We start from the raw sequence: 27,546 nt of genomic DNA on the forward strand, positions 1-27,546 counted from the left end.
ACCAGGAAAACAAAGATTTAAAAAACAGGGAGAAAAAAAGACAATGCTAGGCCTTCCCCACTGAAAAACGTTAAGGGTGAATGAAATAGCAGTTAGAAAAAAAAAAAAAAGGCCAGCTTTGAGGCACTAAAATTGCAACCGGCTCCTTTAATTCCCCGCGGCAGGCGGGGCGTGGCGCCAGGTGGCCTACAATGAATGCCCCTTCAAACTGGCAGCGCCCTACCAAGCCTGTGGCTTTGTTAAGAGCCCGGGCCACGTGACGGAGACAGGCGGCGCTCTTTCTCCGCGCAATCTCTATGGTATTCTTCTCAGCCCACCCGCCCCTAGGGAAGCGGCAGTCACGTGACAAGCTCCGGGTTTACGGCAGGTGTCCACGTGACCCTGGCCTGCAGTAGGGTGGCTGCGGTGAGGTACCTGCGCTCGTGAAGGGTGGGTGGTTAGGTCGTAGCCACCGCAACCTCCGGCGGACTCTCCCGGGCGGCCAGGCTCGGGAAAAACGAGCCGACTGAGGCATTCATCGCTTAGTGCCTACGGCACGGGTCTGTTCTTTATGCCACCTCCGCCTTCCTCGTCCCCACCTCTTTTCGGGTGAAGTCCCCTTTGGGTTTCGAGACCTTGGGGCCTGAGGCCCAAACTCGAAACGAACCCCCCACCCATCCCTCTTTCCTTCTCATCCTCCATCTCTCCCTTTGCATCACCGAATCACTTAGCCGTTGAGCTGGCCAGCTCGGCGGTGCCTTGAGGCCAAGTTCGAGGCGGTAAAGGTAACGGTGGGGAAAGCAGCCCCCCAGTGGACAAAGGTGGAGGCAAGACTAGAGCAGGCCTAAGGGCCGCAGGCAAGGAGAATAGGCGGCTGAGGGGGTGAACAGGAAAAAAAAAAAAGAGAGAGAGTACTGCGGATTTAGAAGGGACTGGAAAGGACTTGTTGCACAATGGAAGAATCTGACTCTGAGAAAAAGATGGAGAAAGAGAATCTGGGGACAAGAATGGATCCTCCCATAGGGGAACCGGAAGGATCGCTTGGGTGGGTGAAGGGTATTAAGTCAAACCTGGAAGGGAGGGGGCAGGGGGGACGTTCTAACTGAAGAGAGTATTGTGAATTAGAATACCCCACCTATGATAAATTCTTTCGATTTACCAATAAGGTTGCTTTTGGTGATTGGATAAACTAGTAAGAGGTCTGGTTGCTAACTGGGGAGAAACAATCCTTAGGACAGGCCTGATATCACTCTGGGGAGGGGCAAGTGTTCTAATTGAGGAGGCAGTTCTGAATTGCTTTGAATTGTCAATAAAGGAGATTTTATGTCATCATGTTGACGATAAGAAGACTAGGAAGAGGGTTGGCTTTTCCTGGGCAGAGATCAGTGGCTCGAGAGTGCTTTCTGTGCCAGTTTATACCTGAATTTGAGAATTTATATACTTTGTGCCTGTGATGAGTAAAATACTTGGAAGGACAGCTGAAGGACTTAAGATTTTTAGAAATATGCTGACTTTGAAAAACAGGATATTCAAATATGACAATATTGTTTGATTTATTAAAGCATTTGTAAATATTGCTTTGATAAATTTTTTAAGGAGGTAAAAAATTGAATCTTGAATTTTAATGGCTCATTTATATTCCTAAATAAATCTTCCTAGGAGCTATTTCCTGAGCACATAATTAGGCGAGAGGGAGCATAAACCCAGTTTTATAATTTAGGAAAATGAGGGCCTCTACCTAACTGAGGTCCCCCACACAGCTGTACTCAGCTGTTGTACTAAATGTGCTCTTTTGCACCTCTACGTTAATTCCAATTTCTAAGGCAACTGGATCATGGAAACTCTGTCTTTTGGTTTATATCTGCAGGTGGGTGCTACCAAATACAGCCATGAAGAAAAAGGTAAGACATGTTAGGTACATCAAAAACATGAAGGTAAAGGTAAGAAGTTACTGTTCAGGAAGCATATTTGTGGTCATATCTGCCATCTTTCCTTGACTATTGTAGGAACCTTCTACATGTTCTCCCTGACTCTTGTCCCCTTCTTTGCTATCAGATTTAATTTTTCTAATATAGAAATCTAAGTAAGTCATTCACATACTTAAGAACTTTTTGTAACTTCCTGAAGCCCATAGAATACAATCCAAAAGATTTCATCTCATAGAATGCCCTTTAAAAATCTATTCCTGGGAGGGGGAAGGGTGAGCTGTGACAGGGCGAGAGAGAGTCATGGGCATATACACACTAACAAACGTAGTAAGGTAGATAGCTAGCGGGAAGCAGCCGCATGGCACAGGGATATTGGCTCTGTGCTTTGTGACAGCCTGGAGGGGTGGGATAGGGAGGGTGGGAGGGAGGGAGACGCAAGAGGGAAGACATATGGGAACATATGTTTATGTATGACTGATTCACTTTGTTATAAAGCAGAAACTAACACACCATTGTAAAGCAATTATACCCCAATAAAGATGTTAAAAAAAAAATCTATTCCTGACTAAACCATCAGCCATACCTTTGCACCCTATCATAGCCATGCAGAATCTGTTTTTCTCCAAGTTTACAAATTAATTTGCATTTTGTGCAAGCCATACACACACACTACACAGGCCTCTGCTTGCACATTTATGTTGAACCCAACTCAAATGTTATCACTATTAGGTTTCATGTGAGTTCTCCAAATGGAATTGAACACTCCTTCCCTTGTGCTCTTATGGTACTGTGCCTCACCTTGGGGTTTAAGAAGAATCGATAAGGGCACAGTTCTAGAGTAAGTTTCTGAATCTTTTGGGCTTTCAGTTTCTCCATTTATAAAATGGTGATAATAAGGTTACCTGTCTCATAGAATTATTATGAAGTTTTTAAACAAGCAAATGCAGGTAGAGCACTTAGATTAGTACTTAATACAGTTAGCCTTGATAAGTCTTTCATAAGCTATTAAAGTAAGATTTCTTAAACAACAAAAGCTCATAAAAAAGAATGAAATATTGCCATTTGCAGCAATATGGATGGACCTAGAGAATGTTATGCTTGGTCAAGTCAGAGAAAGACAAATGCTATATGATATCACTTATATATGGAATCTAAAAAATAATACACATGAATCTATATACACAATAGAAACAGACTCACAGACATAGAAAACAAACTAGTGGTTACAAAGGGGAGAGAGACAAATTAGAGGTATGAGAGTAACAGACACAAACTACTATACACAAAATACATAAGCAACAAAGATTTACTGTATAGCACAGGCAATTATATCCAATATCTTGTAATAACCTATAATGGAATATAATCTGCAAAAAGAATGAATCACTGTGCTGTATACCTGAAACTAACACAATATTGTAAATCAACTATACTTCAATTAACAAAAAAAAGAAATACACTGTATTTAGCCTTAACTTTATCTAATAAGTCAGTTATGTAACTTCAGTTTGCTAAGGAAATGTTCTTGATGAGCCGGTCTAAAGTTACTATCAACAAGGATGCCTAAAAATACCAGAAATTTGTAAATGATAAAGAATAAAAGCAAAAGGTTTCTCTAACAACTTTAGACTATCTCCTCAGTAACGTTTCCTTAGTGAGATAAAGTTATCTAGCTAAATAGATTAAGCCTGAGTGCAGTACCCTTTTATTAATACTCCCTATATTTGTAATTAGAAATTTTTATAAAATGTCTTGGAATTGAAGTTAGAACATGTATCCTCTCATTTGAAAATCAAGGTAATTGGAATTATATTTCATAAATTTTGAGTTAGAAAAGACTCTTAAAAGTTACCTCACCAAAAAAAAAAAAAAAAGTTACCTCACCCAATTTCCCCCCTAGTGCAAGAATCTACAGCATCTTTGATAGGTGTTTTTCTGTCTTCGTTAAATGCTGTCATTGACAAGAAGGTGTTTACCTTCACCCTTTCCATTGTTAAAAAATTGCTTGTTTTATATCTTTGTTTTGATAGCTTGCTCATTCTTTTGATGAACATATTTTGAGCATCTGTTATATGTTAGGCACTGAAAACTCAAAGGGGATTTTCCCTGCCATTCAGGCGCTCAGAGTCTTGTGAGAGACCAAAAAACAAATTGGAAAACTGCAGTGCATTATGGTCTTAGCAGTGTCATAAGAGTGTCATGGGAAGACAGAGGTGAAATACATCTAAGCCAGCCTAGGGCATTGGGATCAGAGAAGTTGTTGAGACGATTACTGAACCAAGACTTGAAGGGTAAGTGGAGCTTAGCTGAAGGAAGAAAAGGGAGTGGAAAGTTACTGGCAGAGAGTTCAGCATGAAAAAAGACCTGGAGCAATCAAAGGGACTACAAGCAGTTCAGTTCAGTATGGCTGGACTCGACAAATTCCAGGCTAGGAGCGTCAGAAGATGAGGGCAGAGGAGTAGATAAGCCAGATCAAGGAGGGTCTTATATGTAGTTTAAAGACTTGATCCTGTAGGCAATGGGATGCTCTTGGAAAGAAAAGAGTAATTAATGGAACAAAATCATGAAGGTAAGTAAAAGGGATGAAATTAAGGGCAGAGGTGGTCAGGTTGATCCTGAGGAGGAGAAAGAGCTTTCAGTTATACTGAAATACCCTGCCAGATAGTTCAGTGCATAAAACATTACATTATGAGAGTTCCTCTCAAGTTGATATTTTGCTAACATAGTACTGAATGCATGATAGTATATATTAATAGCATAATAAATTCACTGTGATTCTATCACCAAGAGAATGTGTGACTCATGACAGGCAAGTGGCTGGCCTCTGGAATTCTCGGTACCTCTGCATTCACCACGGGTCAGAGAACTAGTCAGTTATAAGTATCCACTCTATGTTATTAGTACTGTCACTTCAGTGAAACACCAAGTGCAAGAGAGAAATAGATCCCTTTAGACTTGATTTGCTCTTGATCGCTGACTTCTTTCCTTTCTTTTTTTCCATTTTGTCCTTAGGTGCTGTTGATGGGTAAAAGTGGGTCTGGTAAGACCAGCATGAGGTCTATTATCTTTGCAAATTATATTGCAAGAGACACACGTCGCCTTGGTGCAACAAGTAAGATGTTTTATCTTATTGTAAAGTCAGGTGATCTTAATAATTCGCATAACACACTTGGTTGCAGTAACTTGGGGATGCAGAGATTGACAGATTTGTTTTTGAGCATGTTTCCTTTTTTTTCATTCCTTCTCAGAAGGATGTAACCTAATTCTGGTTACTACTGCTTGCTCTCTTGGGGAGGTTCTTTCCTTTCTAGGTTGCTTACCAAATGGGATAACCTTGTCCAACTTCGTTTTTATCCTGCTCTTTCTCAACAAGCATAGGGGTCCTTTTGTTTGTTCACTTTTTAGAAGGGGGAGGGTGTTTGTTTTTAACAGTTATTATATAAACAGAAATTAATTTATAGGCATTAACAAGCATAACATTAAAATCTAAGATTTTATAAAGCAGTAGTCCTAGTCTTCATTAAAAGGTAAATTGTTGGGTTTGGGAGGCTGTCAGAGGGAGGTTACCCAGATCTGTACTCTGCTACTTCTCTTCCTGGATACATATAGATGTTTTCTTTGGAGTTACAGCTTTGACTTGAGAAATGTTTCCTTGCCCTTTATGGTTTGAATGTTAAATCTGGTTTCTTAGTATAGGCTAGTTGGGCTGCCATGGCTGCCAGTTCAGTGGATCTATGCTCCTGGGAGACCCTTTCAGTCTTTAGGCTATAACACCTTTTCATTTTGTAGCACCTAAGGATTTCTGGATTCTTCCTTGGTCCTTGGCCTCTAGGTGATGAAACCATTGCCCTACCTGGCTTTCAAATTTTCCTGATCTGGGTTGCTAGCATCTTGGACACTTTTAGGGACAAGCCACCCACTACTTCATAAGGTATCTCTGGTTTCAAGAACAACAAACATTTTTAAAACACCCTATGTTCCAGAACCTAGGATACAAAAGAGAAGGGAACCTCATTTCTGTTCTTAACGTGCTTGGAGTGTAGAATAGACTCATAATTAGGGAAGCTTTAATGATTAGAAAGTTATTTCTTAGAGCCCTGAATCTATTTCCATTTATTATTGTTAGCTGGTACCCTTTCTGTTCTCTTGAGCCTATGCAAATATTTTAGTATGATTAATGTCTCAATCTATCCTAGCCATTCCTTGCCTCCCAAATCTTATCTTCCTTAAGTTAAATATCTCCAGCTCCTTCATCTATTCCTCGTTTGACATCATTTTGAAGCATTTTTAAGGACTTGTTAGAATATGTCTATATTTTTTTAGTGATGAGACTTAAATGAAGATGTGGTCTAATCAGAGCAGAGTAGGACTGTTACATCTCTTGTTCTATAGGCATCACACTACTGTTAGCACAGTCTAGCCCCTACTCTACTGTGGAGCAGCCTTCATCATACTGAGTCATACTAAAAAAAAGAAAATTCCTTTTCACATATATTTTTATTAAAACAACATATCCTCCTTCTGATTCTTGTGAAGTTAATATTTTGAACCTAAGAATAAATGCTTATCTCTATTAAGTTGTTCAGTTTTGATTGTTTTAGCCCATGAAAGGTTAACTTAATTCCAGAACAAGTTACTATCTCACTGGGCCTCAGTTTCCTTATCCATAGAAAAGGGGTTGGATCCTATTTTCATTTTAGCTACTTATTCTCTCATTTGATATGTTAGCTAACCTTCCTAGCTTTGTGCAGTTTGTACACTTGGTAAGCATATCATCTAGTTTTCATCTAAGTCATTTATCAAAAATTTTGGTCAGGACAGGGTCCTATGGCCTGTTGTGCCTCAAGAGACTTCCTTCTAGAAAGTACCTGTCCAAACTTCTCCCTGTTTTGTATTTTAATTTTTTTCTATTTTTCCAAGTTTAATATCTAGACCTAATAATCACATGGTTTCAGTAGATCAGAGGAAGCTAATGTTTATTGTATGGTGTTTTATTTACTTTAGTTCTCATATTAACTTCATTTTAATAGGTGAAGAAAGTATGACTTAGAAGTTAAGGTCACGCAACTCATAAGTGTTAGAGCTAGAATGTCAATCTATGCTCCTGCTTTATTCATTGTTCTACAGCCACAATTCCTGGCAGACTTCTTTCTGTTTATGTTTTAAATTCTGCACATTTCATTGATGTACTTTTTTCTAGTCCAATTAATATTTTTGTTTTTAGCTAATCAGCAGAGTGGATTGACTACCTAAGTCTGGTGAATAGTCTTAAAACCCAAATTTCAGAGCTAGTCAAGCTATTTAATAGTTTTGAAATAATCTAGCAGATTTGTTAAAAAGTTCTGAACAGAATGTTGCAAATTATATGAACCCTGTACATGAAGCAGGCCATTTGTTTTAACAAGTGTTTTTCTGGAGCCTCCTGTGGATGGGACAAGGCTCTTGACCTTAAGAATATCTCAAGTGGACCTTTATCAATAATACTTTGTTAGCAAGTGCTGTATTTCTTAAAGGTGATAAAAGTATACTTCAAAATATTATGTTGGCCTGATGCTTTAGTGTATCACTAGCTAGTTTGTCATTGCTGAAGAAAGGTCTTGGTTCTACTTGCTAAACTTATAGACTAATTAAAAATACATATAGTGTATTGATTTTTACTTACTATTTTTGTGAAGTTGCTGATTTTCTTTAAAAGTAGTGAAAGAGTACTTATTCTAAAATATTATATCACCTTGAAGGTTTTAGTGTTTCTCTAGTTTGTCATTGCTGAAAAAAGTCCAGGTTCATTTTGTTAAACTTAGAGTGTACTGTGTTTTGAAATTTGAAGTAAGGATACAGAATGGTGGTATTCATTTATCAGGGGGCTGTTAAAATGTGTTTGTTGGAATAGTAAACTTGTCGATAAAAATGTGATTATGAAGTATTTTAGTCTCAAACACTGTTGACGGCTCCAAGATTTCCTGCCTTCTCAAAATTCTCTGATCCCTTGGCTTTTATTTAATGCTTTATTACCCTGGTTTTATTCCTTTATCTTTAACCATCCCTTCCTTTTAAAAAAATGAATATTTTCTTCTTTCTGCCCCGTAAGTGTATGTGATTTCCCAAAGCTCTATTCTTGGTTCTTTTCAGTTGCTGTTGTGATAGCAGGGCAGGAAGATTAGGAGAGCCAGAGGGCCCTACAGGAGACCTGAGACTAAAGAGGGAGGCAGAAATTGGGGGTTAGATCATAAAATGCCCTGTAAGCCAAGTCAGGTTGTTTAAACTGAGGGTAGAAGGCAACCCTTAGAGAGTTTCAAACAGAAAAGTAATATGGTCAGATTTCAATATTTTTAATTTTAATTAGAAAAGTAATACTTGTGAAAGATTCAAACATTGCAGAAGTGTAGAAAGTCTACTCTGTCCCTCATTCTCAGGCCTACTTCCTAGGGACAACCACCATTAGTAATTTGAGGTTATCCTTTTGGCCTTATGTTTTCTGGGTATATACAGTAATATATAGACAGAGACATGTTATTTTTTTTTCTTTTTAAAGAATGAAATAAAATCTGCACTGTGGAGAGATCATTATACCTGTAATATAGAGGATAGTTTGGAGGGAGGCAAGGGAAGAAACAGATTGACAAATTAGGGAACTGTTTTTAGTAGACCAGGTAAGAGATTATAGGGGCTTAACTTGGGTTAGGGTGGTAATAGTGGATGTGGTGAAAAGTAAATGGATTTGGGATATTTAAAAGGTAGAGTCAATATGACTTGCTGGTAGGTTTGGGGGGAATGATGGGGGAAAGACTGGACTCAAGGATGAAACTTAGTGTTTGGCTTAGGCATCTGGTTAAATTCACTGAGTTAAGGAGGACTGAAAGAGGAATAGATTTTGTGGGAAGAATGGGCAGATGATGAGTTATATTTGGATACACTGAGTTTGGGATACTTGTGGTTTATGCAAGTAAAGATGTCCAGTATATGATTCAGAAAGGGAAGAGAGAAATCTGTATTATAGATACATGTTTATGGATTATCAGTATCCAAATGGTAAATGAGATGATATGAATTGATTAGCTTGCCTGGCGGAAAGAATACATAGAGAGAAGAGTAGGTGGCCAAAGATGGAATCCTGAATAACTCCAGCATTTAAGGGACAGAAAGAAGAATAGGAGCCTGTGAAAGAGGACCTGCCAGAGAGGTTATAGGTAATGCTCTCAGAGGCCAGGAGAAGAGAATTTTTTGAGAAGAGAGTAGTCAACAGTGTCATGCTGCAGAAAGTAAGACAAGGACTAAAAAGTCCATTGGATTTGGTAATGGGGCCATTGGTCACTTGATGAGAGCAATTTCTATGAAATTGAAACCAGATTTCTATCCCATGTGCTCCATATCTAAACAGTCGCTGAATCCTGTCACTTCTTTTATTATTGTCTTTCCCTTTCTCAGTAGCACTTCTTTCCATTTTTTTTTAGTACTAGACCGTTTACATAGTCTTCAAATTAATAGCAGTTTGAGCACCTACTCTCTCGTAGACTCTGTTGGAAATACAAAGACATGTAAGATATGATTCCTTTTCCAAGGAGGGGGAAGTAAAGGGGAGAAGGGAAGTAGTTTGAGCACCTACTACGTGCCAGGCACTTGATGTATAATAATTCCTGTAATCCTCACAGTAATGTGAGGTCAATAGTATGCCTCCCACCTTTTTTTTAACAGAAGAGGAAACTAATACTCAGAGGTTAAGTGACTTACCCAAGGTCACACAGAGAGGTAGAGCTGGTATTTGAACTAAGAACTGTTTGACTCCAATGTCCATGTTTTTTTTAAGTAATGCTTTTCTGCTTATGCTCTAGTTTATGAGAAGATAAAATTGCACAAAAGTTAGATAGCAGTCAATTTAAGCAACAGCTGCAAGGTAGTCGTAGAAGAAACACCACTGTGTGATGTTTAACTGTTACATAAATTGTAAAGATGATAATTGCTAGACTTTGAGAAATTTCCAGGATAAGAATTTTCATTATTGTTCCTTGTGATTTTTAGTGCCTGGCAGAGAGTAGATGCTTAATAAATGTTTAAATGAATTCAGAGGGAGTGATGATGGTAAGTGGGGGTGGCCAGGTAGGGCTTTTAGAGGAGGTGGGATTTAAGCTGGGTCGTAGAAGATGAATCTGACTTTGGAAGAAAGGTGGGGAGGACTTTCTAGGCAGATGGACACAGTAGGCAAAGTAAAGGGTGGGGAGGGAGGTGTAAGGCAGAGGTCGCAAACAGGCAGCCCGTATGCTGGATAAGGCCTGTAGATGTGTTTTGTTTGGCCTATGTAATGTTTTAGAAAAATTGGAATTAGTTATCAATATGTAAAAGTTTCCATAAAAAATCTGGATTTCCTACTACTATTGAAAAATTTAAAGATCTGTTAATCCTGAGCCCACGTTCCTGCATGGCAAATGAGCTAGAGCTGTGTAACTGCTACCCACTCCATCGTCCCCTTGGGTGGATATTTACTCTCCATACATGATCAACTTCATTCTTGTACGTTTACCGGCCTGGCTCCTATTAGCAAGTTTGCGACCCCTGATGTAAGGTATGTTGGAGGTTGGGGTGGTAGAGGGGTTTGGGAGGACTATGAATAAACCAAATTGGACTGGAGCGAAAGGCTTCGTTAATGTGAATCATTGGGGAACATAAAGGTAGATTGGAAGCCAAATTCTGAAGGACCTTGAATGCCCCACGTGTAGGTATGGAGGAGCCATTGAAAGTTTTTTGAATGGGGAGTGACATGTTCAAAGTAGTGTTAAGAAGATGAATCTTGCAGTAGCCTATAGGATGAAGTAAAGTGAGTAAGGCTTCCTGGTGGGAGGTAATTATGGAGCTACTGTAGTTGTATAGGCTTGCGAAGGTAAGGGCCTTCCTTAATGTTAGTAGCAGGTTGTAAAACAAAGAGTGGAATTGAGAGAGATTGCAAAGGAATAGCAATGAATTGAATGTGGACAGAGGAGTCAAAAATGACCCCCTCAAAATGGGAAAATGGTAGGGTCATTAACCAAAATAGGAAATCAATAGAGGGAGCAAGTTTGGTTATGTTTTATGTTTGTTTTGTATTTGGTTTTTGTTGTCTTTTTCTAATTTTTAAATTTTTTGTGGGGGGTGTTTATGGGTCAGAAAAGAGCTATTAAATGGTATATGTCTCTGTCTTACATGTTGAAATTTTAACAGTATTATAATTGGAGATTGTTTCTGCTCTAAGCACTAAAACAACTAAAAAGTAAAACGACTTACGTGAGAGCCAGTTCTGTAGCTCAGGGTAGTTTAGGTGCCCACCTTGCCACTAAACCACACCACTAAGCTGAAAATCACCTTCTTGTTGTAGCTTTGAGCATTTCACTCCACTTTGGTCCTTCTAAATTTCATGGGTTAGCACGTTGCTTATTTTGAGTTTCATCGCGCATGCTACAATTACTAGATTTGTCATGTTTGTCTTCCAGTTGATGTAGAACATTCTCATGTTCGATTTCTGGGAAACCTGGTATTGAACCTGTGGGACTGTGGTGGGTAAGTACCATCTGCTTAATTCTTCATGAGGCAAATGTCAATAATCATGGCATGTAGTATAATCAGCACAGAGAATACATTAAAGTAACTATCATTTGTAATAGCTACATTAGATAGCAATTACTTCAGAATTGGCACTTGATTAAATAAAGATCTCTGACTTTCATGTCATTGTGAAAATGCCCTCTGTATGTGACATGTTTAAGCAGCACTCACACAAGCTGTATCTAGGTATCTGTAGTATGGGATCGAACATTCTTCTCTTTTTCTGGTGAAGAAATTAGGTTTCTATCTCAGGTGGCCTAACATCAGTCCTGAGCTCTTAGCCATCACGCCATACTGCCTCATTCTTTGTTATTTCAGTAATTATCTCCAGGCAGTCTAAGCACTGTTGATTGGACCTCAGTTCTCCAGCTGAGTTTCCCACTGTTGGAGGAATAGGAGACAGTTTTTCCTCTCATGTCCAGGACACTTCCAGAATATCCTATCATAAATACACATTCACTGTGCATATGGTGCTCCCTTGCATCTCTGTACTGAAGCAGCAATATGTAGTGCACAGTGGTTAGGAGCCTAAGCTATGGAGTTAGATTGGGGTTTGTATCTCAGCTCTGTTAGCTGTGTTATCTTGGATAGATCATTTAAACTCTCTGAGCTACAGTTTCTTCATCTGTACAATAGGAATAATGATAGTACCAACTCGTATGGTGGTTTTGATGATTAAGATTATATATATGTGTGTGTATATAATATATACATTATATACATATATATATATATGTATGTATATAATCTCAAGAGTACCTACAAAATAAATGAATGTTATAATTAGCTCAGTGTCTCCCAGCTCCTCGTATAGAGCCAGCCATGGAGTAGGTGCTCAATGAATATTTGTTGAAAGAATAACAAATAAGAAAATGACTTCCTTATTGCTAGCAGATGGATAACACCCAAGTAGCTTTCTCCATGTAAATCCTTCCTCAGTATCATTGCTTCCAATTCTGTAATCTGTGTCAAGAGATTAGTTCAAGTCCTTTGCTTTTAGGCACTAACGTTATTGTCATTTTTACAGATAAGGCACAGCTACTTAATACCAAAGTATAGGACTAGAAGCTAGGTTCATGATTTTTTTTAAAAGAACTGCTGTTTATTGAGAGCATGCTATATGCCAGGTTTCATGCTAGATTCTTTCCTGTAGGAAAGAAAATCTATAGATTTTCAGGATAGCCTTCAGAAATGTAGAAAATTAAATTCACCAGAAACCCCCACCCCAGTTCACTGATTATTCTGGTTTTCTAGAAATCTATTCAACACTCATTCAGCAAACATCTATTGATCACCTACCACGTACCACACAGTGAGCAAAGCATTGAAAGTTACACCATAGTAGATTAACATACACAGTATTTGGTGGCTATGACAAAAACCTTCAAAGTAAATATAATCTTTTTTCTTTCCTTTATTTATTTAGTTGTTTTATTTTTGTCTAGTTTTTAAGATTTAACTTTTGTTGAGGTAACATTGGTTTATAACATAAGTTTCATGTGTACAACATTATATTTCTACTTCTGTATATTTTGCAGCATGCTCACAACCAAAAATTTAGTTTCTATCCATTCATCAGCATACAGTTGACCACCTTTACCCTTTCTTCCCTCCCCGCTGCCCCTTTCCCTCTGGTAACCACTACTCTGTTCTCTGTATCTATGGGTTTGTTTTTGTTTTATTTTATTTATTGTTTGTTTGTTTTTTTATATCATGGGTGAGATCATATGGTATTTGTCTTTGTCCATCTGACTTATTTCACTTAGCATAATACCCTCAAGATCCATCCATGTTGTTGCAAATGGCAAGTTTTCATTGTTTTTATGGCTGAGTAGTAGTACATTGTATATAGATACCACATCTTTTTTTTTTTTCCTAGTACAGTACTTTACTTCTTTAGAGCAGTTTTGGATTCACAACAAAATTGAAAAAAAAGTATAGATATTTCCCATTACCCCCTGTCTCCACACGTGCATAGCCTCTCCCATTATTAACATTCCCCATCAGAGTGATACATTTGTTACAAGTGATGAGCCTACATTGACACATGATTATTACCCAAAGTCTATAGTTTACATTAGGGTTCATTCTTGGTTTTGCACATTCTATGTGTTTGGACAAATATGTAATGACATGAATCCACCATCATAGTATCATACACAGTAGTTTCACTGCCCTAAAAATCATATGTGCTCTGCCTATGCATCCCTCCCTCCACCCTAACTCATGGCAACCATTAATCTTCTTAAAATCTCCATAGTTTTAACTTTTTCAGAATGTCATAAAGTTGGAATCACACAGTGTGTAGCCTTTTCATATTGGCGTCTTTTTTTTTTTCCTTATTTTCTTTTTGGCTGCACCACGCAGCATGTGGGATCTTAGTTCTCTGACCATGGATTGAACCCATGTCTGCTGCATTGGAAGCATGGAGTCTTAACCAGTGGACCACAGGGAAATCCCCATATTGGCTTCTTTCACTTACTAATGTACATTTTTTAATATCTTTATTAGAATATAATTGCTTTACAATGATGTGTCAGTTTCTGCTTTATAACACAGTGAATCAGTTATACATATGTCCGCATATCTCTTCCCTCTTGCGTCCCTCCCTCCCACTCTCCCTATCCCACCCCTCTTGGTGGTCACAAAGACTGAGCTGATCTCCCTGTGCTATGCGGCTGCTTCCCACTAGCTATCTGATTTATATTTGGTAGTGTATATATGTCCATGCCACTGTTTCACTTTGTCCCAGCTTGCCCTTTCTCCTCCCCATATCCTCAAGTCCATTCTCTGGTAGGTCTGTGTCTCTATTCCTGTCTTGCCCCTAGGTTCTTCATGACCATTTTTTCCCCTTAGATTCCATATATATGTGTTAGTATACAGTATTTGTTTTTCTCTTTCTGACTTACTTCACTCTGTATGACAGAATCTAGGTCAGTCCACCTCACTACAAATAACTCAATTTTGTTTCTTTTTATGGCTGAGTAATATTCCATTGTATATATGTGCCACATCTTCTTTATCCATTCATCTGTCGATGGACACTTAGGTTGCTTCTATGTCCTGGCTATTGTAAATAGAACTGCAGTGAACATTTTGTTACATGACTCTTTTGGAATTATGGTTTTCTCAGGGTATATGCCCAGTAGTGAGATCGCTGGGTCATATGGTAGTTCTATTTTTAGTTTTTTAAGTAACCTCCATACTGTTCTCCATATTGGCTGTACCAATTTACATTCCCACCAACAGTACAAGAGTGTTCCCTTTTCTCCACACCCTCTCCAGCATTTATTGTTTCTAGATTTTTTGATGATAGCCATTCTGACTGGCGTTAGATGATATCTCATTGTAGTTTTGATTTGCATTTCTCTAATGATTAATGATGTTGAGCATTCTTTCATGTGTTTGTTGGCAGTCTGTATATCTTCTTTGGAGAAATGTCTGTTTAGGTCTTCTGTCCATTTCTGGATTGGGTTGTTTGATTTTTGATATTGAGGTGTATGAGCTGGAGATTAATCCTTTTTCAGTTGCTTCATTTGCAAAAATTTTCTCGCATTCTGAGGGTTGTCTTTTGGTCTTGTTTATGGTTTCCTTTGCTGTGCAAAAGCTTTTAAGTTTCATTAGGTCCCATTTGTTTATTTTTTTTTATTTCCATTTCGCTAGGAGATGGGTCAAAAGCATCTTGATGTGATTTATATCATAGATTGTTCTGCCTATGTTTTCCTCTAAGAGTTTTATAGCATCTGGCCTTATATTTAGGTCTTTAATCCATTTTGAGTTTATTTTTGTGTATAGTGTTAGGGAGTATTCTAATTTCATTCTTTTACATGTAGCTGTCCAGTTTTCCCAGCACCACTTACTAAAGAGACTGTATTTTCTCCACTGTATATTCTTGCCTCCTTTATCAAAGATATGGTGACCATATGTGTGTGGAGTTTTCTCTGGGCTTTCTATCCTGTTCCACTGAACTATATTTCTGTATTTGTGCCAGTACCATACTGTTTTGATTACTGTAGCTTTGTAGTATAGTCTGAAGTCCAGGAGCCTGATTCCTCCAGCTCCATTTTTCTTTCCCAAGATTGCTTTGGGTATTCGGGGTCTTTTGTGTTTCCATATAAACTGTGAAATTCTTTGTTGTAGTTCAGTGAAAAATGCCACTAGTAGTTTGATATGGATTGCATGGAATCTGTAGATTGCTTTGGGTAGTAGAGTCATTTTCACAATGTTGGTTCTTCCAATCCAGGAACATGGTATATCTCTCCATCTATTTGTATCACCTTTAATTTCTTTCATCAGTGTCTTATAATTTTCTGCATACAGGTCTTTTGTCTCTTTAGGTAGGTTTATTCCTAGATATTTTATTCTTTTTGTTGCAGTGGTAAATGGGAGTGTTTTCTTAATTTCACTTTCAGATTTTTCATCATTAGTGTATAGGAATGGAAGAGATTTCTGTGCATTAATTTTGTATCCTACTACTTTACCAAATTCATTGATTAGCTCTAGTAGGTTTCTGGTAGCCTTTAGGATTCTCTATGTATAGTATCATGTCATCTGCAAACAGTGACAGTTTTACTTCTTCTTTTCTGATTTGGATTCTTTTATTTCTTTTTCTTCTCTGATTGCTGTGGCTAAAACTTCCAAAACTATGTTGAATAAGAGTGGTGAGAGTGGGCAACCGTGTCTTGTTCCTGATCTTAGTGGAAATGGTTTCAGTTTTTCACCATTGAGGACGCTGTTGGCTGTGGGTTTGTCATATATGGCCTTTATTATGTTTAGGAAAGTTACCTCTATGCCTACTTTCTACAGGGTTTTTATCATAAATGAGTGTTGAATTTTGTCAAAAGCTTTCTCTGCCTCTGTTGGATGATCATATGGTTTTTCTCCTTCAATTTGTTAATATGGTTTATCACATTGATTGATTTGCATATATTGAAGAATCCTTGCATTCCTGGGATAAACCCCACTTGATCATGGTGTATGTTCCTTTTAATGTGCTGTTTGATTCTATTTGCCAGTATGTTGTTGAGGATTTTTGCATGTATGTTCATCAGTGATATTGGCCTGTAGTTTTCCTTTTTTGTGACATCTTTGTCTGGTTTTGGTATCAGGGTGATGGTGGCCTCGTACAATGAATTTGGGAGTGTTCCTCCCTCTGCTGTATTTTGGAAGCGTTTGAGAAGGGTAGGTTTTAGCTCTTCTCTAAATATTTGATAGAATTCACTTGAGAAGCCATCTGGTCCTGGACTTTTGTTTCTTGGAAGATTTTTAATCACACTTTCAGTTTCAGTGCTTGTGATTGGTCTGTTCATATTTTCTATTTCTTCCTGGTTCAGTCTCAGAAGGTTCTGCATTTCTAAGAATTTGTCCATTTCTTCCAGGTAGTCCATTTTATTGGCCTATAGTTGCTTGAAGTAATCTCTCATGATCCTTTGTATTTCTGCAGTGTCAGTTGTTACTTCTCCTTTTTCATTTCTAATTCTGTTGATTTGAGTCTTCTCCCATTTTTTCCTTGGTAATCTGGCTAATGGTTTATCTATTTTGTTTATCTTCTCAAAGAACCAGCTTTTAGTTTTATTGATCTTTGCTGTCATTTCCTTCATTTCTTTTTCATTTATTTGTGATCGGATCTTTATGATTTCTTTCCTTCTGCTATGTTTGGGGTTTTTTGTTCTTTTTTCTCTAATTGCTTTAGGTGTAAGGTAACATTATTTATTTGAGCTGTTTCTTCTTTCTTGAGGTAGGAATATATTGCTATAAACTTACTTCTTAGAACTACTTCTGCTGCATCCCATAGGTTTTGGGTCATCGTGTTTTCATTGTCGCTTGTTTCTAGGTAGTTTTTGACTTCCTCTTTGATTTCTTCAGTGATCTATTGGTTATTTAGTAGTGTATTGTTTAGTCTCCATGTATTTGTATTTTTTACAGAATTTTTTCCTGTAATTGATATGTACTCTTATAGTGTTGTGGTTGGAAAAGATATTTGCTATGATTTCAATTTTCTTAAATTTACCAAGGCTTGATTTGTGACACAAGATATGATCTATCCTGGAGAATGTTCCATGAGCACTTGAGAAGAATGTGAATTCTGTTGTTTTTGGATGGAATGTCCTATAAATATCATTTAAGGCCATCTTGTTTAATGTATCATTTAAAGCTTGTGTTTCCTTATTTATTTTCATTTTGGATGATCTGTCCATTGGTGAAATGGGGTGTCGAATTCACCTACTAAGATCGTGTTACTGTCAGTTTCCCCTTTTATAGCTTTTCATAGTTGCCTTATGTATTGAGGTGCTCCTATGTTGGGTGCATAAATATTTACAATTGTTATATCTTCTTCTTGGATTGATCCCTTGATCATTATGTAGTGTCCTTCTTTGTTTCTTGTAATAGTCTTTGTTTTAAAGTCTTTTTTGTCTGATATGGGAATTGCTACTCCAGCTTTCTGTTGATGTCCACTTGCATGGAATATCATTTTCCATCCCCCGACTTTCAGTCTGTATGTGTCCCTATGTCTGACGTGGGTCTCTTGTAGACAGCATGTATACGGGTCTTGTTTTTGTATCCATTCAGCTAGTCTGTGTCTTTTGGTTGGAGCATTTAATCCATTTATATTTAAGGTAATTATTGATATGTATGTTCCTAATACCATTTTCTTAATTGTTTTGGGTTGGTTATTGTAGGTCTTTTCCTTCTCTTGTGTTTCCTGCCTAGAGAAGTTCCTTTAGCATTTGTTGTAAAGCTGGTTTGGTGGTTCAGAATTCTCTTGGCTTTTGCTTATCTGTAAAGATTTTAATTTCTCCATCAAATCTGAATGAGATCCTTGCTGGGTAGAGTAATCTTGGTTGTAGCTTTTTTCTCCTTCATCACTTTAAATATGTCCTGCCACTCCCTTCTGGCTTGGATAGTTTGTGCTGAAAGATCAGCTGTTAACCTTATGGGTATTCCTTTGTGTGTTACTTGTTGCTTTTCCCTTGCTGCTTTTATAGTGTTAGGGTCTAATTTCATTCTTTTACATGTAACTGTCCAACTTTCCTAGCACCACTTATTGAAGAGACTGTATTTCTCGATTGTGTATCCATGCCTCCTTTGTCATAGATTAGTTGACCACAGGTGCATGGGTTTATCTATGGGCATTCTATCTTGTTCCTTTTATCTATGTTTCTGTTTTTGTGCCAGTACCATATTGTCTTCATTACTTGTAGCTTTGTAGTATAGTCTGAAGTCAGGGACTCTGATTCTTCCAGCTCTGTTTTTTTCCCCACAAGACTGCTTTGGCTATTCGGGGTCTTTTCCGTCTGCATACAAATTTTAAGATTTTTTGTTCTGGTTAAGAAAAATGCCATTGGTAATTTGATAGGGATTGCATTGAACCTGTAGATTGCTATGGGTAGTAAAGTCACTTTCACAGGATTGATTCTTCCAATCCAAGAACGTGGTATATCTCTCTATCTGTTGGTATCATCTTTAATTTCTTTCATCAGTGTCTTATACTTTTCTGCATACAGGTCTTTTGTCTCCCTAGGTAGGTTTATTCCTAGGTATTTTATTCTTTTTGCAGCAGTGGTAAATGGGAGTGTTTTCTTACTTTCAATTTCAGACTTTTCATCATTAGTGGATAGGAATGCAAGAGATTTCTGTGTATTAATTTTGTATCCTGCAACTTTACCAGATTTATTGATTAGCTCTAGTAGTTTTCTGGTGGCATCTTTAGGATTCTCTATGTATACTATCATGTCATCGGCAAACAGTGACAGTTTTACTTCTTCTTTTCCAATTTGGATTCCTTTTATTTCTTTTTCTTCTCTAATTGCCGTGGCTAGGACTTCGAAAACTATGTTGAATAATAGTGGTGAGAGTGGACATGCTTGTCTTGTTCCTGATCTTAGAGGATACGCTTTCAGTTTTTCACCATTGAGAATGATATTCGCTGTAGGTTTGTCGTATATGGCCTTTGTTATGTTGAGGTAGGTTCCCTCTATGTCCAGTTTCTGGAGAGTTTTTATCATAAATGGGTGTTGAATTTTGTCAAAAGCTTTTTCTGCATCTATTGAGATGACTATATGGTTTTTCCTTCTTCAATTTGTTAATATGTTGTATATCAGTGATTGATTTGCATATATTGAAGGACCCTTGCTCCCTGGGATAAATCCCAGTTGATTATGGTGTATGATCCTTTTAACATTTTGTTTGATTCTGTTTGCTAGTATTTCATTAAGGATTTTTGCATCTATATTCATCAGTGATATTGGTCTGTAATTTTCTTTTTTTTGTAGTATCTTTGTTTGGTTTTGGTATCACGGTGATGGTTGCCTCATAGAATGAGTTTTGGAGTGTTCCTTCCTCCATAATTTTTTGGAAGTGTTTGAGAAGGATGTGTGTTATGTCATTTCTAAAAGTTTGATAGAATTCACCTGTGAAGCCATCTGGTCCTGGAGTTTTGTTTTTTGGAAGATTTTTAATCACAGTTTCAATTTCATTACTTGTGATTGGTCTGTTCATATTTTCTGTTTTTTCCTGGTTCAGTCTTGGAAGGTTATACCTTTCTAAGAATTTGTCCATTTCTTCCAGGTTGTCCATTTTATTTGCAAAGGGTTGCTTTTAGTAGTGTCAGGATGCTTTGTATTTCTGTGGTGTCTGTTGTAACTTGTCCTTTTACTTTTCTAATTTTATTGATTTGTGTCCTCTCCCTCATTCTCTTGATACATCTGGCTAATGGTTTATCAATTTTGTTTATCTTCTCAAGGAACCAGCTTTTAGTTTTATTGATTCTTGCTATTGTTTTCTTTGTTTCTATTTCATTTATTTCTGCGCTGATCTTTATGATTTCTTTCCCTCTGCTAACTTTGGGTTTTGTTTGTTCTTCTTTGTCTAGTTCCTTTAGGTGTAAGGTTAGATTGTTTATTTGAGATTTTTCTTATTTTTTGAGGTAGGCTTGTATAGATATAAACTTCATTCTTAGAACTGCTTTTGCTACATCCCATAGGTTTTGAATCATCGTGTTTTCATTGTCATATGTCTCTAGGTATTTTTAATTGCTCCTTTGATGTCTTCAGTGATCTCTTGTTTATTTAGTAACGTATTGTTTAGCCTCCATGTGTTTGTGTTTTTTACGTTTTTTCCCCTGTAATTCATTTCTAATCTCATAGCATTGTGGTCAGAAAAGATGCTTGCTATGCTTTCAGTTTTATTAAATTTACTGTGGCTTGATTTGTAACCCAAGTTGTGATCTGTCCTGGAGAATGTTTCGTGTGCACTTGAGAAGAAATTGTAATCTGCTGCTTCTGGATGGAATGTTCTATAACTGTCAATTAAGTCTATCTTGTCTATTGTGTCATTTAAAGGTTTTGTTTCCTTATTTATTTTCATTTTGGTTGATCTGTCCATTGGTGTAAGTGAGGTGTTAAAGTCCCCCACTATTATTGTGTTACTGTCGATTTCCTCTTTTATAGCTGTTAGCAGTTGCCTTATGTATTGTTGTGCTCCTATGTTGGGAGCATATATATTTATAATTATCATCTCTTCTTGTTGGATTGATACCTTGATTATTATGTAGTGTCCTTCCTTGTCTGTTGTAACATCCTTTATTTTAAAGTCTATTTTATCTGATATGAGTATTGCTACTCCAGCTTTCCTTTGATTTCCATTGCATGGAATAACTTTTTTCCATCCCCTCACTTTCAGTCTGTATGTGTCCCTAGGTCTGAAGTGGTTCTCTTGTAGGCAGCATATATACGGGTCTTGTTTTTGTATCAATTCAGCCAGTCTGTGTCTTTTGGTTGGAGCATTTAATCCATTTACATTTAAGGTACTTATCGATATGTATGTTCCTGTTACCATTTTCTTAATTGTTTTGGGTTTTTTATTGTAGGTCTTTTCCTTCTCTTGTGTTTCTTGCTTAGAGAAGTTCCTTTAGCATTTGTTGTAAAGCTGGTTTGGTGGTGCTGAACTCTCTCAGCTTTTGCTTGTCTGTAAAGGTTTTAATTTCTCCATCAAATCTGAATGAGATCCTTGCTGGGTAGAGTAATCTTGTTTGCAGGTTTTTCTCCTTCATCACTTTAAATATGTCCTGCCAGTCCCTTCTGTCTTGCAGAGTTTCTGCTGAAAGATCAGCTGTGAACCTTTTGGGGATTCCCTTGTATGTTATTTGTTGTTTTTCCCTTGCTGCTTTTAATATGTTTTCTTTGGATTTAATTTTTGATAGTTTGATTAATATGTGTCTTGGCATGCTTCTCCTTGGATTTATCCTGTATGGGACTCTCTGTGTTTCCTGGACTTGATTAACTCTTCCCTTTCCCATATTAGGGAAGTTTTCAACTATAATCTCTTCAAATATTTCCTCAGTCCCTTTCTTTTTCTCTTCTTCTTCTGGGACCCCTATAATTCGAATGTTGGTACATTTAGTGGTGTTCCAGAGGTCTCTGAGACTGTCCTCAATTGTTTTCATTGTTTATTCTGCTCTGCTGTAGTTATTTCCCCTATATTTTCTTCCAGGTCAGTTATCTGTTCTTCTGCCTCAGTTATTATGCTATTGATTCCTTCTAGAGAAATTTTAATTTCATTTATTGTGTAGTTCATCACTGTTTGTTTGCTCTTTACTTCTGGGTCCTTGTTACATATTTCTTTTATTTTCTCCTTTCTATTTCCAAGATTTTGGACCATCTTTACTATCATTACTCTGAATTCTTTTTCAGGTAGACTGTCTATTTCCTCTTCATTTGTTAAGTCTGGTGGGGTTTTGCCTTGCTCTTTCATCTGCTGTGTGTTTCTCTGTCTTCTCATTTTGCTTAAGTTACTTTGTTAGGAGTCTCCTTTTCACAGGCTGCAGGTTCGTATTTCCTGTTGTTTTTGGTGTCTGTCCCCAGTGGCTAAGGTTGGTTCAGTAGGTTGTGTAGGCTTCCTGGTCTAGGGGACTAGTGCCTGTGTTCTGGTGGATGAGGCTGGATCTTTTCTTTCTGGTGAATAGGCCTACATCTGGTGGTGTGTTTTGGGGTGTCTATGTCCTTATTATGATCTTAGGCCGCCTCTGTGCTAATAGATGGGGTTGTGTTCCTGTCTTTCTAGTTTTTTGGCATAGGGTGTCCAGCACTGTAGCTTGCTAGTCATTGAGTGGAGCTGGGTCTTGGCATTGAGATGGAGATCTCTGGAGATTTTTGCCGTTTGATATTACGTGGAGCTGGGAGGTCTCTTGTGTACCAGTGTCCTGAAGTTGGCTCTCCCACCTCAGAGGCACAGCACTGACTCCTGGCTGGAGCACCAAGAGCCTTTCATCCACACGGCTCAGAAGAAAAGGGAGAAAAAGCGGAAAGAAGAAAAGAAAGAGGATAAGGTAAAATAAAGTAAAGTAAAATAAAATAAAGTTATTAAAATAAAAAATAATTATTAAGGAAACAATTTTTTAAAGTAAAAAAAAAAATGGACGGACAGACACCTAGGACAATATCACATACAGAAGCATACAGATACACGTTCACAAAAAGTGAAAAAGGGAAAAAAATATATACATCGTTGATCCCAACGTCCACCTCCTCGATTTGGGATGATTCGTTGTGTATTCAGGTATTCCACAGATGCAGGGTACATCACGTTGATTGTGCAGATTTAACCTGCTGCTCCTGAAGCTGCTGGGAGAAATTTCTCTTTCTCTTCTTTGTTCACACAGCTCCCAGGGTTCAGCTTTGTATTTGGACCTGCTTCTGCCTATAGGTCACCTGAAGGCCTCTGTTCTTCGCTGAGACAGGATGGGGTTAAAGGAGCAGCTGATTCGGGGTCTCTGGCTCACTAAGGCATGGGAGAGGGAGGGGAACGGAGTGCTGGTCGAGCCTGTGGCGGCAGAGGCCAGCATGACGTTGCACCAACCTAAGGCGCGCCATGTGTTCTCCTGGGATAGTTGTCCCTGCATCATGGGACCCTGGCTGTGGCAGGCTGCACAGGCTCCCAGGACGGGAGGTGAGGATAGTGACCTGTGCTTTCATGCAGGCTTCTTGGTGGCTGCAGCAGCAGCCTTAGCGTCCCATATCTGTCTCTGGGGTCCACGCTGTTACCTGCGGCTCGCGCACATCTCTGGAGCTCCTTTAAACAGCACTCTTAATCCCCTCTCCTCGTGCACCAGGAAACAAAGAGGCAAGAAAAAGTCTCTTCCCTCTTTGGCAGCTCCAGACTTTTTCCTGGACTCCCTCCCGGCTAGCTGTGGCGCACTAGCCCCTTCAGGCTCTGTTCATGCAGCCAACCTGAGTCCTCTCCCTGGGTCCTGAGCTCTGAAGCCCAAGCCTCAGCTCCCAGCCCTCACCCGCTGGGGCGGGTGAGCAGGCAAGCCTCTCGGGCTGGTGAGTGCTGGTCAGCACCGATCCTCTGTGCGGGATCTCTCCACTTTGCCCTTCGCACCCCTGTTTCTGCGCTGTCCTCTGTGGCTCCAAAGCTTCCTCCCTCTGCTCCCCGCAGTCTCCGCCCACGAAGGGGCTTCCTAGTGTGTGGAAACCTTTCCTCCTTCACAGCTCCCTCCCATTGGTGCAGGTCCTATCTTTATTCTTTTGTCTGTTGTTTCTTTTTTTTTTTTTTTTTGCCCTACCCAGTTACATGGGGAGTTTCTTGCCTTTGGGGAGGTCTGAGGTCTTCTGCCAGAGTTCAGTAGGTGTTCTGTAGGAGTTGTTCCACATGTAGATGTATTTTTGATGTATTTGTGGGAAGGAAGGTGATCTCCGCATCTCACTCTTCTGCCATCTTGAAGCTCCTCCTCCGATACCGTATCTTTTTCATCCGTTCATCTCTTGATGGGCACTTAGGTGGTTTCCATATCTTGGCTATTATAAATAATGCCGCAGTGAACATAGGGGTGCATGTATCTTTTCAAATTAGTGTTTTCATATTCTTTGGATAAATACCTGGAAGTGGGATAGCTGGATCATATGGTAGTTCTATTCTTGATGTATTTTTACATTTTATTTATGTATTTTTTTTCAGCTTTGTTGCTGCACACGGGCTTTCTCTAGTTGCATCAAGTGGGGGCTACTCTTCTTTGTGATCCATAGGCTTCTCGTTCCTGTAGCTTCTCTTGTTGCGGAACATGGGCTCTAGGCATGAGGTCTTCAGTAGTTGTGGCTCACAGGCTCTAGAGTGCAGGCTCAGTAGTTGTGGCACATGAGCTTAGTTGCTCCATGACATGTGGGATCTTCCTGTACCAGGGATCAAACCTGTGTCCCCTCCATTAGCAGGCAGATTCCTCACCACTGCACCACCAGGGAAGTCCATAATTTTTATTTTTGAGGACTCTCCATATTTCTTCCATAGTCGCTGCACCAATTTACATTCCCACAAACAACATATGAAGGTTCCCCTTTCTACACTTGTTGTTTCTACACTTGTTATTTCTTGCCTTTTTGATAATAGGCAATCTAAGGGGCGTAAGTCGGTATATTATTGTGGTTTAGATTTACATTTCCATACTAATCAGTGACATTTAACATCTTTTCATGTGCCTGTTGGCCATCTGTATATCTTTGGGAAAATTTCTATTTAGCTGCTCTTCCCAGTTTTTTTTTTTTTTTTTTGGTACGTGGGCCTCTCACTGTTGTGGCCTCTCCTGTTGTGGAGCACAGGCTTCGGATGCACAGGCTCAGCGGCCATGGCTCATATGCCTAGCCACTCCGCGGCATGTGGGATCTTCCCAGACGGGGGCACAAACCCATGTCCCCTGCATCGGCAGGCGGACTCTCAACCACTGTGCCACCAGGGAAGCCCTGCTCTTCCCATTTTTTAATCAGGTTGCTTGTTTTGTTGTTGATGAGTTTGTATGAATTCTTTATGTATTTTGGATATTGACTGCTTATCAGATATATGATTTTCAAATACCTTTTTCCATTCAGTAGGTTGCCTTTTTGTTCTATTGATGGTTTCTTTTGCTATGCAGAAGCTTTTTATTTTGATGTAGTCCCATTTGTTTATTTTTGGTTTTGTTTCCTTTGTCTGAGGAGACATATCTAGAAAGACATTGCTAAGACTGATATCAAAGACCATACTGCCTATGTTTTCTTCTAGGAGTTTTATGGTTTCAAATCTTGTGTTGAAGTCCTTAAACCATTTTCAGTTATTTTTTCTGTATGGTGTGATATTGGTCTAGTTTCACGTTTTTGCATGTCACTCTTCATTTTTTCCAACACCATTTATTGAAGAGACTATTCTTTCTCCACTGTGTGTTCTTGCTCCTTTGTTGTAAATTAATTGTCCATATATGCATGGGTTTATTTCTAGGCTCTCAATTCTGCTCCTTGCTCTGTGTGTGTTTTTCTGCCAATACCATTCAGTTTTGATTACTGTGGCTTTGTAGTATATTTTGAAATCAGGGAGTGATGTACCTCCAGCTTTGTTCTTTTTTTCAGGATTGCTTTGTCTGTTTGGGATCTTCTATGTTTCCATAAAAATTTCAAATTTTAGGATTATTTGATGTATTTCTGTGAAAAATGTTGTTAGAATTTTGATAGGGATTGCATTCAGTTTTTATGTTGCTTTGGGTAATAGAGACATTTTAACGATACTAATTCTTCGAATCCAAGAGCAGAGAATATCTTCTCATTTATTTGTTTCTTCAATTCCTTTCATCATTGGTTTATAGATTTCAGTGTACAGTTCTTTTTTACTTCCTTGGTTAAATTTATTCCTAGGTATTTTATTATTTTTGTCACAATTACAAATGGTATTGTTTACTTAATCTCTCTTTCTACTAGCTCATTATTGGTGTATAGAAATACAACAGATTTTTGTATATTGATTTCATATCCTGCAAATTTAATGTCTTTGTTTCTTATTTCTAATAGTTTTTTTTGGTGGAGACTTCAGGATTTTCTATATATAAAATCATGTCATCTACAAATAGTAACAGTTTTACTTCTTTCTTTCCAATTTGGATGTCTTTTATTTCCTTTTCTTGCCTAATTGCTCTGACTAGGACTTCCAATACTATGTTGAATAAAAGTGCCTAGGGTGGGCATTCTTGTCTTGTTCCTGATTTTAGAGGAATAGCTTTCAGTTTTTCACCATTGAGTATGATGTTAGCTCTGGGTTTTTCATATATGGCCTTTATTATGTTGAGGTACATTCTTTTTATAACTACTTTATTGAGAGTTTTATCATAAATGTGTGTTGAATCTTGTCAAATGATTTTTCTGCAATTACTCAGATAATCATATGATTTTTATACTTTATTTTGTTAATGTGATATATCACATGGCTTGATTTGCAGGTGTTGAACCATCCTTGTATAACTGGAATAAATCCCACCAGATCATGGTGCATGATGCTTTTAATGCATTGTATTTGGTTTGCTATTATTTTATTGAGGATTTTTGCATCTATGTGCATCAGAGATATTGGCTTGTAATTTTCTTTTTGTGTGTGTTGGCTTTGTCTGGTTTTGGTATCATGGTAATGTAGGCCTCATAAAATGAGTTAGGAAGTGTTCCCTTCTCTTCAGTTTTTTGGAGTAGTTTGGGAAGGATAGGTATTAAATCTTCCTTGAATGTTTGGTAGAATTCATCTGTGAAACCATGTGGTCCTGGACTTTTGTTTTTTGGTAGCTTTTTGATTACTGTTTTAATCTCTTTACTAGTGATCAGTCTATTCAAACTATTTCTTCATGGTTCTGTCATAGAAGTTTGTATGATTCTAAGAATTTGTCCATTTCTTCTAGGTTGTCCAATTTTTTGGAATATAGCTGTTCATAGTATTCTCTTATAATCCTTTGTATTTCTGTGGTATCTTTTGTTACTCTTCTCTTTTGTTTCTGATTTTTTAATCAGGATTTTCTCTCTTTCCTTCTTTGTGAGTCTAGCTAATGGTTTGTCAGGTTTTTTTATTCTTCAAAAGAACCCACTGTTAATTTCATTGACCTTTTCTCTAGTCCTTTTAGTCTCTATTTCATTTATATCTGCTCTGATCTTTGTTATTTACTTTCTTTTACTGATCTTGGGCTTTGTTCTTCTTTTTCTAGTTCCTTTAGGTATAAAGTTATTTATTTGAGATTTTTCTTGTTTCTTGAGGTAGACCTGTATTACTATAAACTTCCCTATTTGTGCCACTT

General features: G+C 38.1%; 1 protein-coding gene across 8 annotated transcripts in view; it reads left to right on the forward strand.

The window, feature by feature from the left end:
- The first annotated feature begins 323 nt into the window (after positions 1–323).
- Positions 324–27,546, forward strand: part of RRAGB (Ras related GTP binding B) — a 50,895-nt gene continuing 23,672 nt past the window's right edge. The window contains exons 1-5 of one of the 8 annotated variants that reach the window (XM_060292213.2): positions 324–429; positions 1,847–1,880; positions 4,920–5,019; positions 9,359–9,442; positions 11,366–11,432. In XM_060292213.2, coding sequence (XP_060148196.1) covers positions 1,869–1,880; positions 4,920–5,019; positions 9,359–9,442; positions 11,366–11,432 — 263 coding nt within the window. In that variant the 5' untranslated portion in view covers positions 324–429; positions 1,847–1,868. Of the gene's footprint in view, positions 1,025–1,846; positions 1,881–4,919; positions 5,020–9,358; positions 9,443–11,365; positions 11,433–27,546 lie in introns of all 8 variants that reach the window. The other 7 variants (XR_009560675.2, XM_060292210.1, XM_060292212.1 and 4 more) reach the window with 7 other exon arrangements.

This window comes from Globicephala melas, chromosome X (genome assembly GCF_963455315.2).
Source record: "Globicephala melas chromosome X, mGloMel1.2, whole genome shotgun sequence".
Taxonomy (NCBI): Eukaryota; Metazoa; Chordata; class Mammalia; order Artiodactyla; family Delphinidae; genus Globicephala; species Globicephala melas.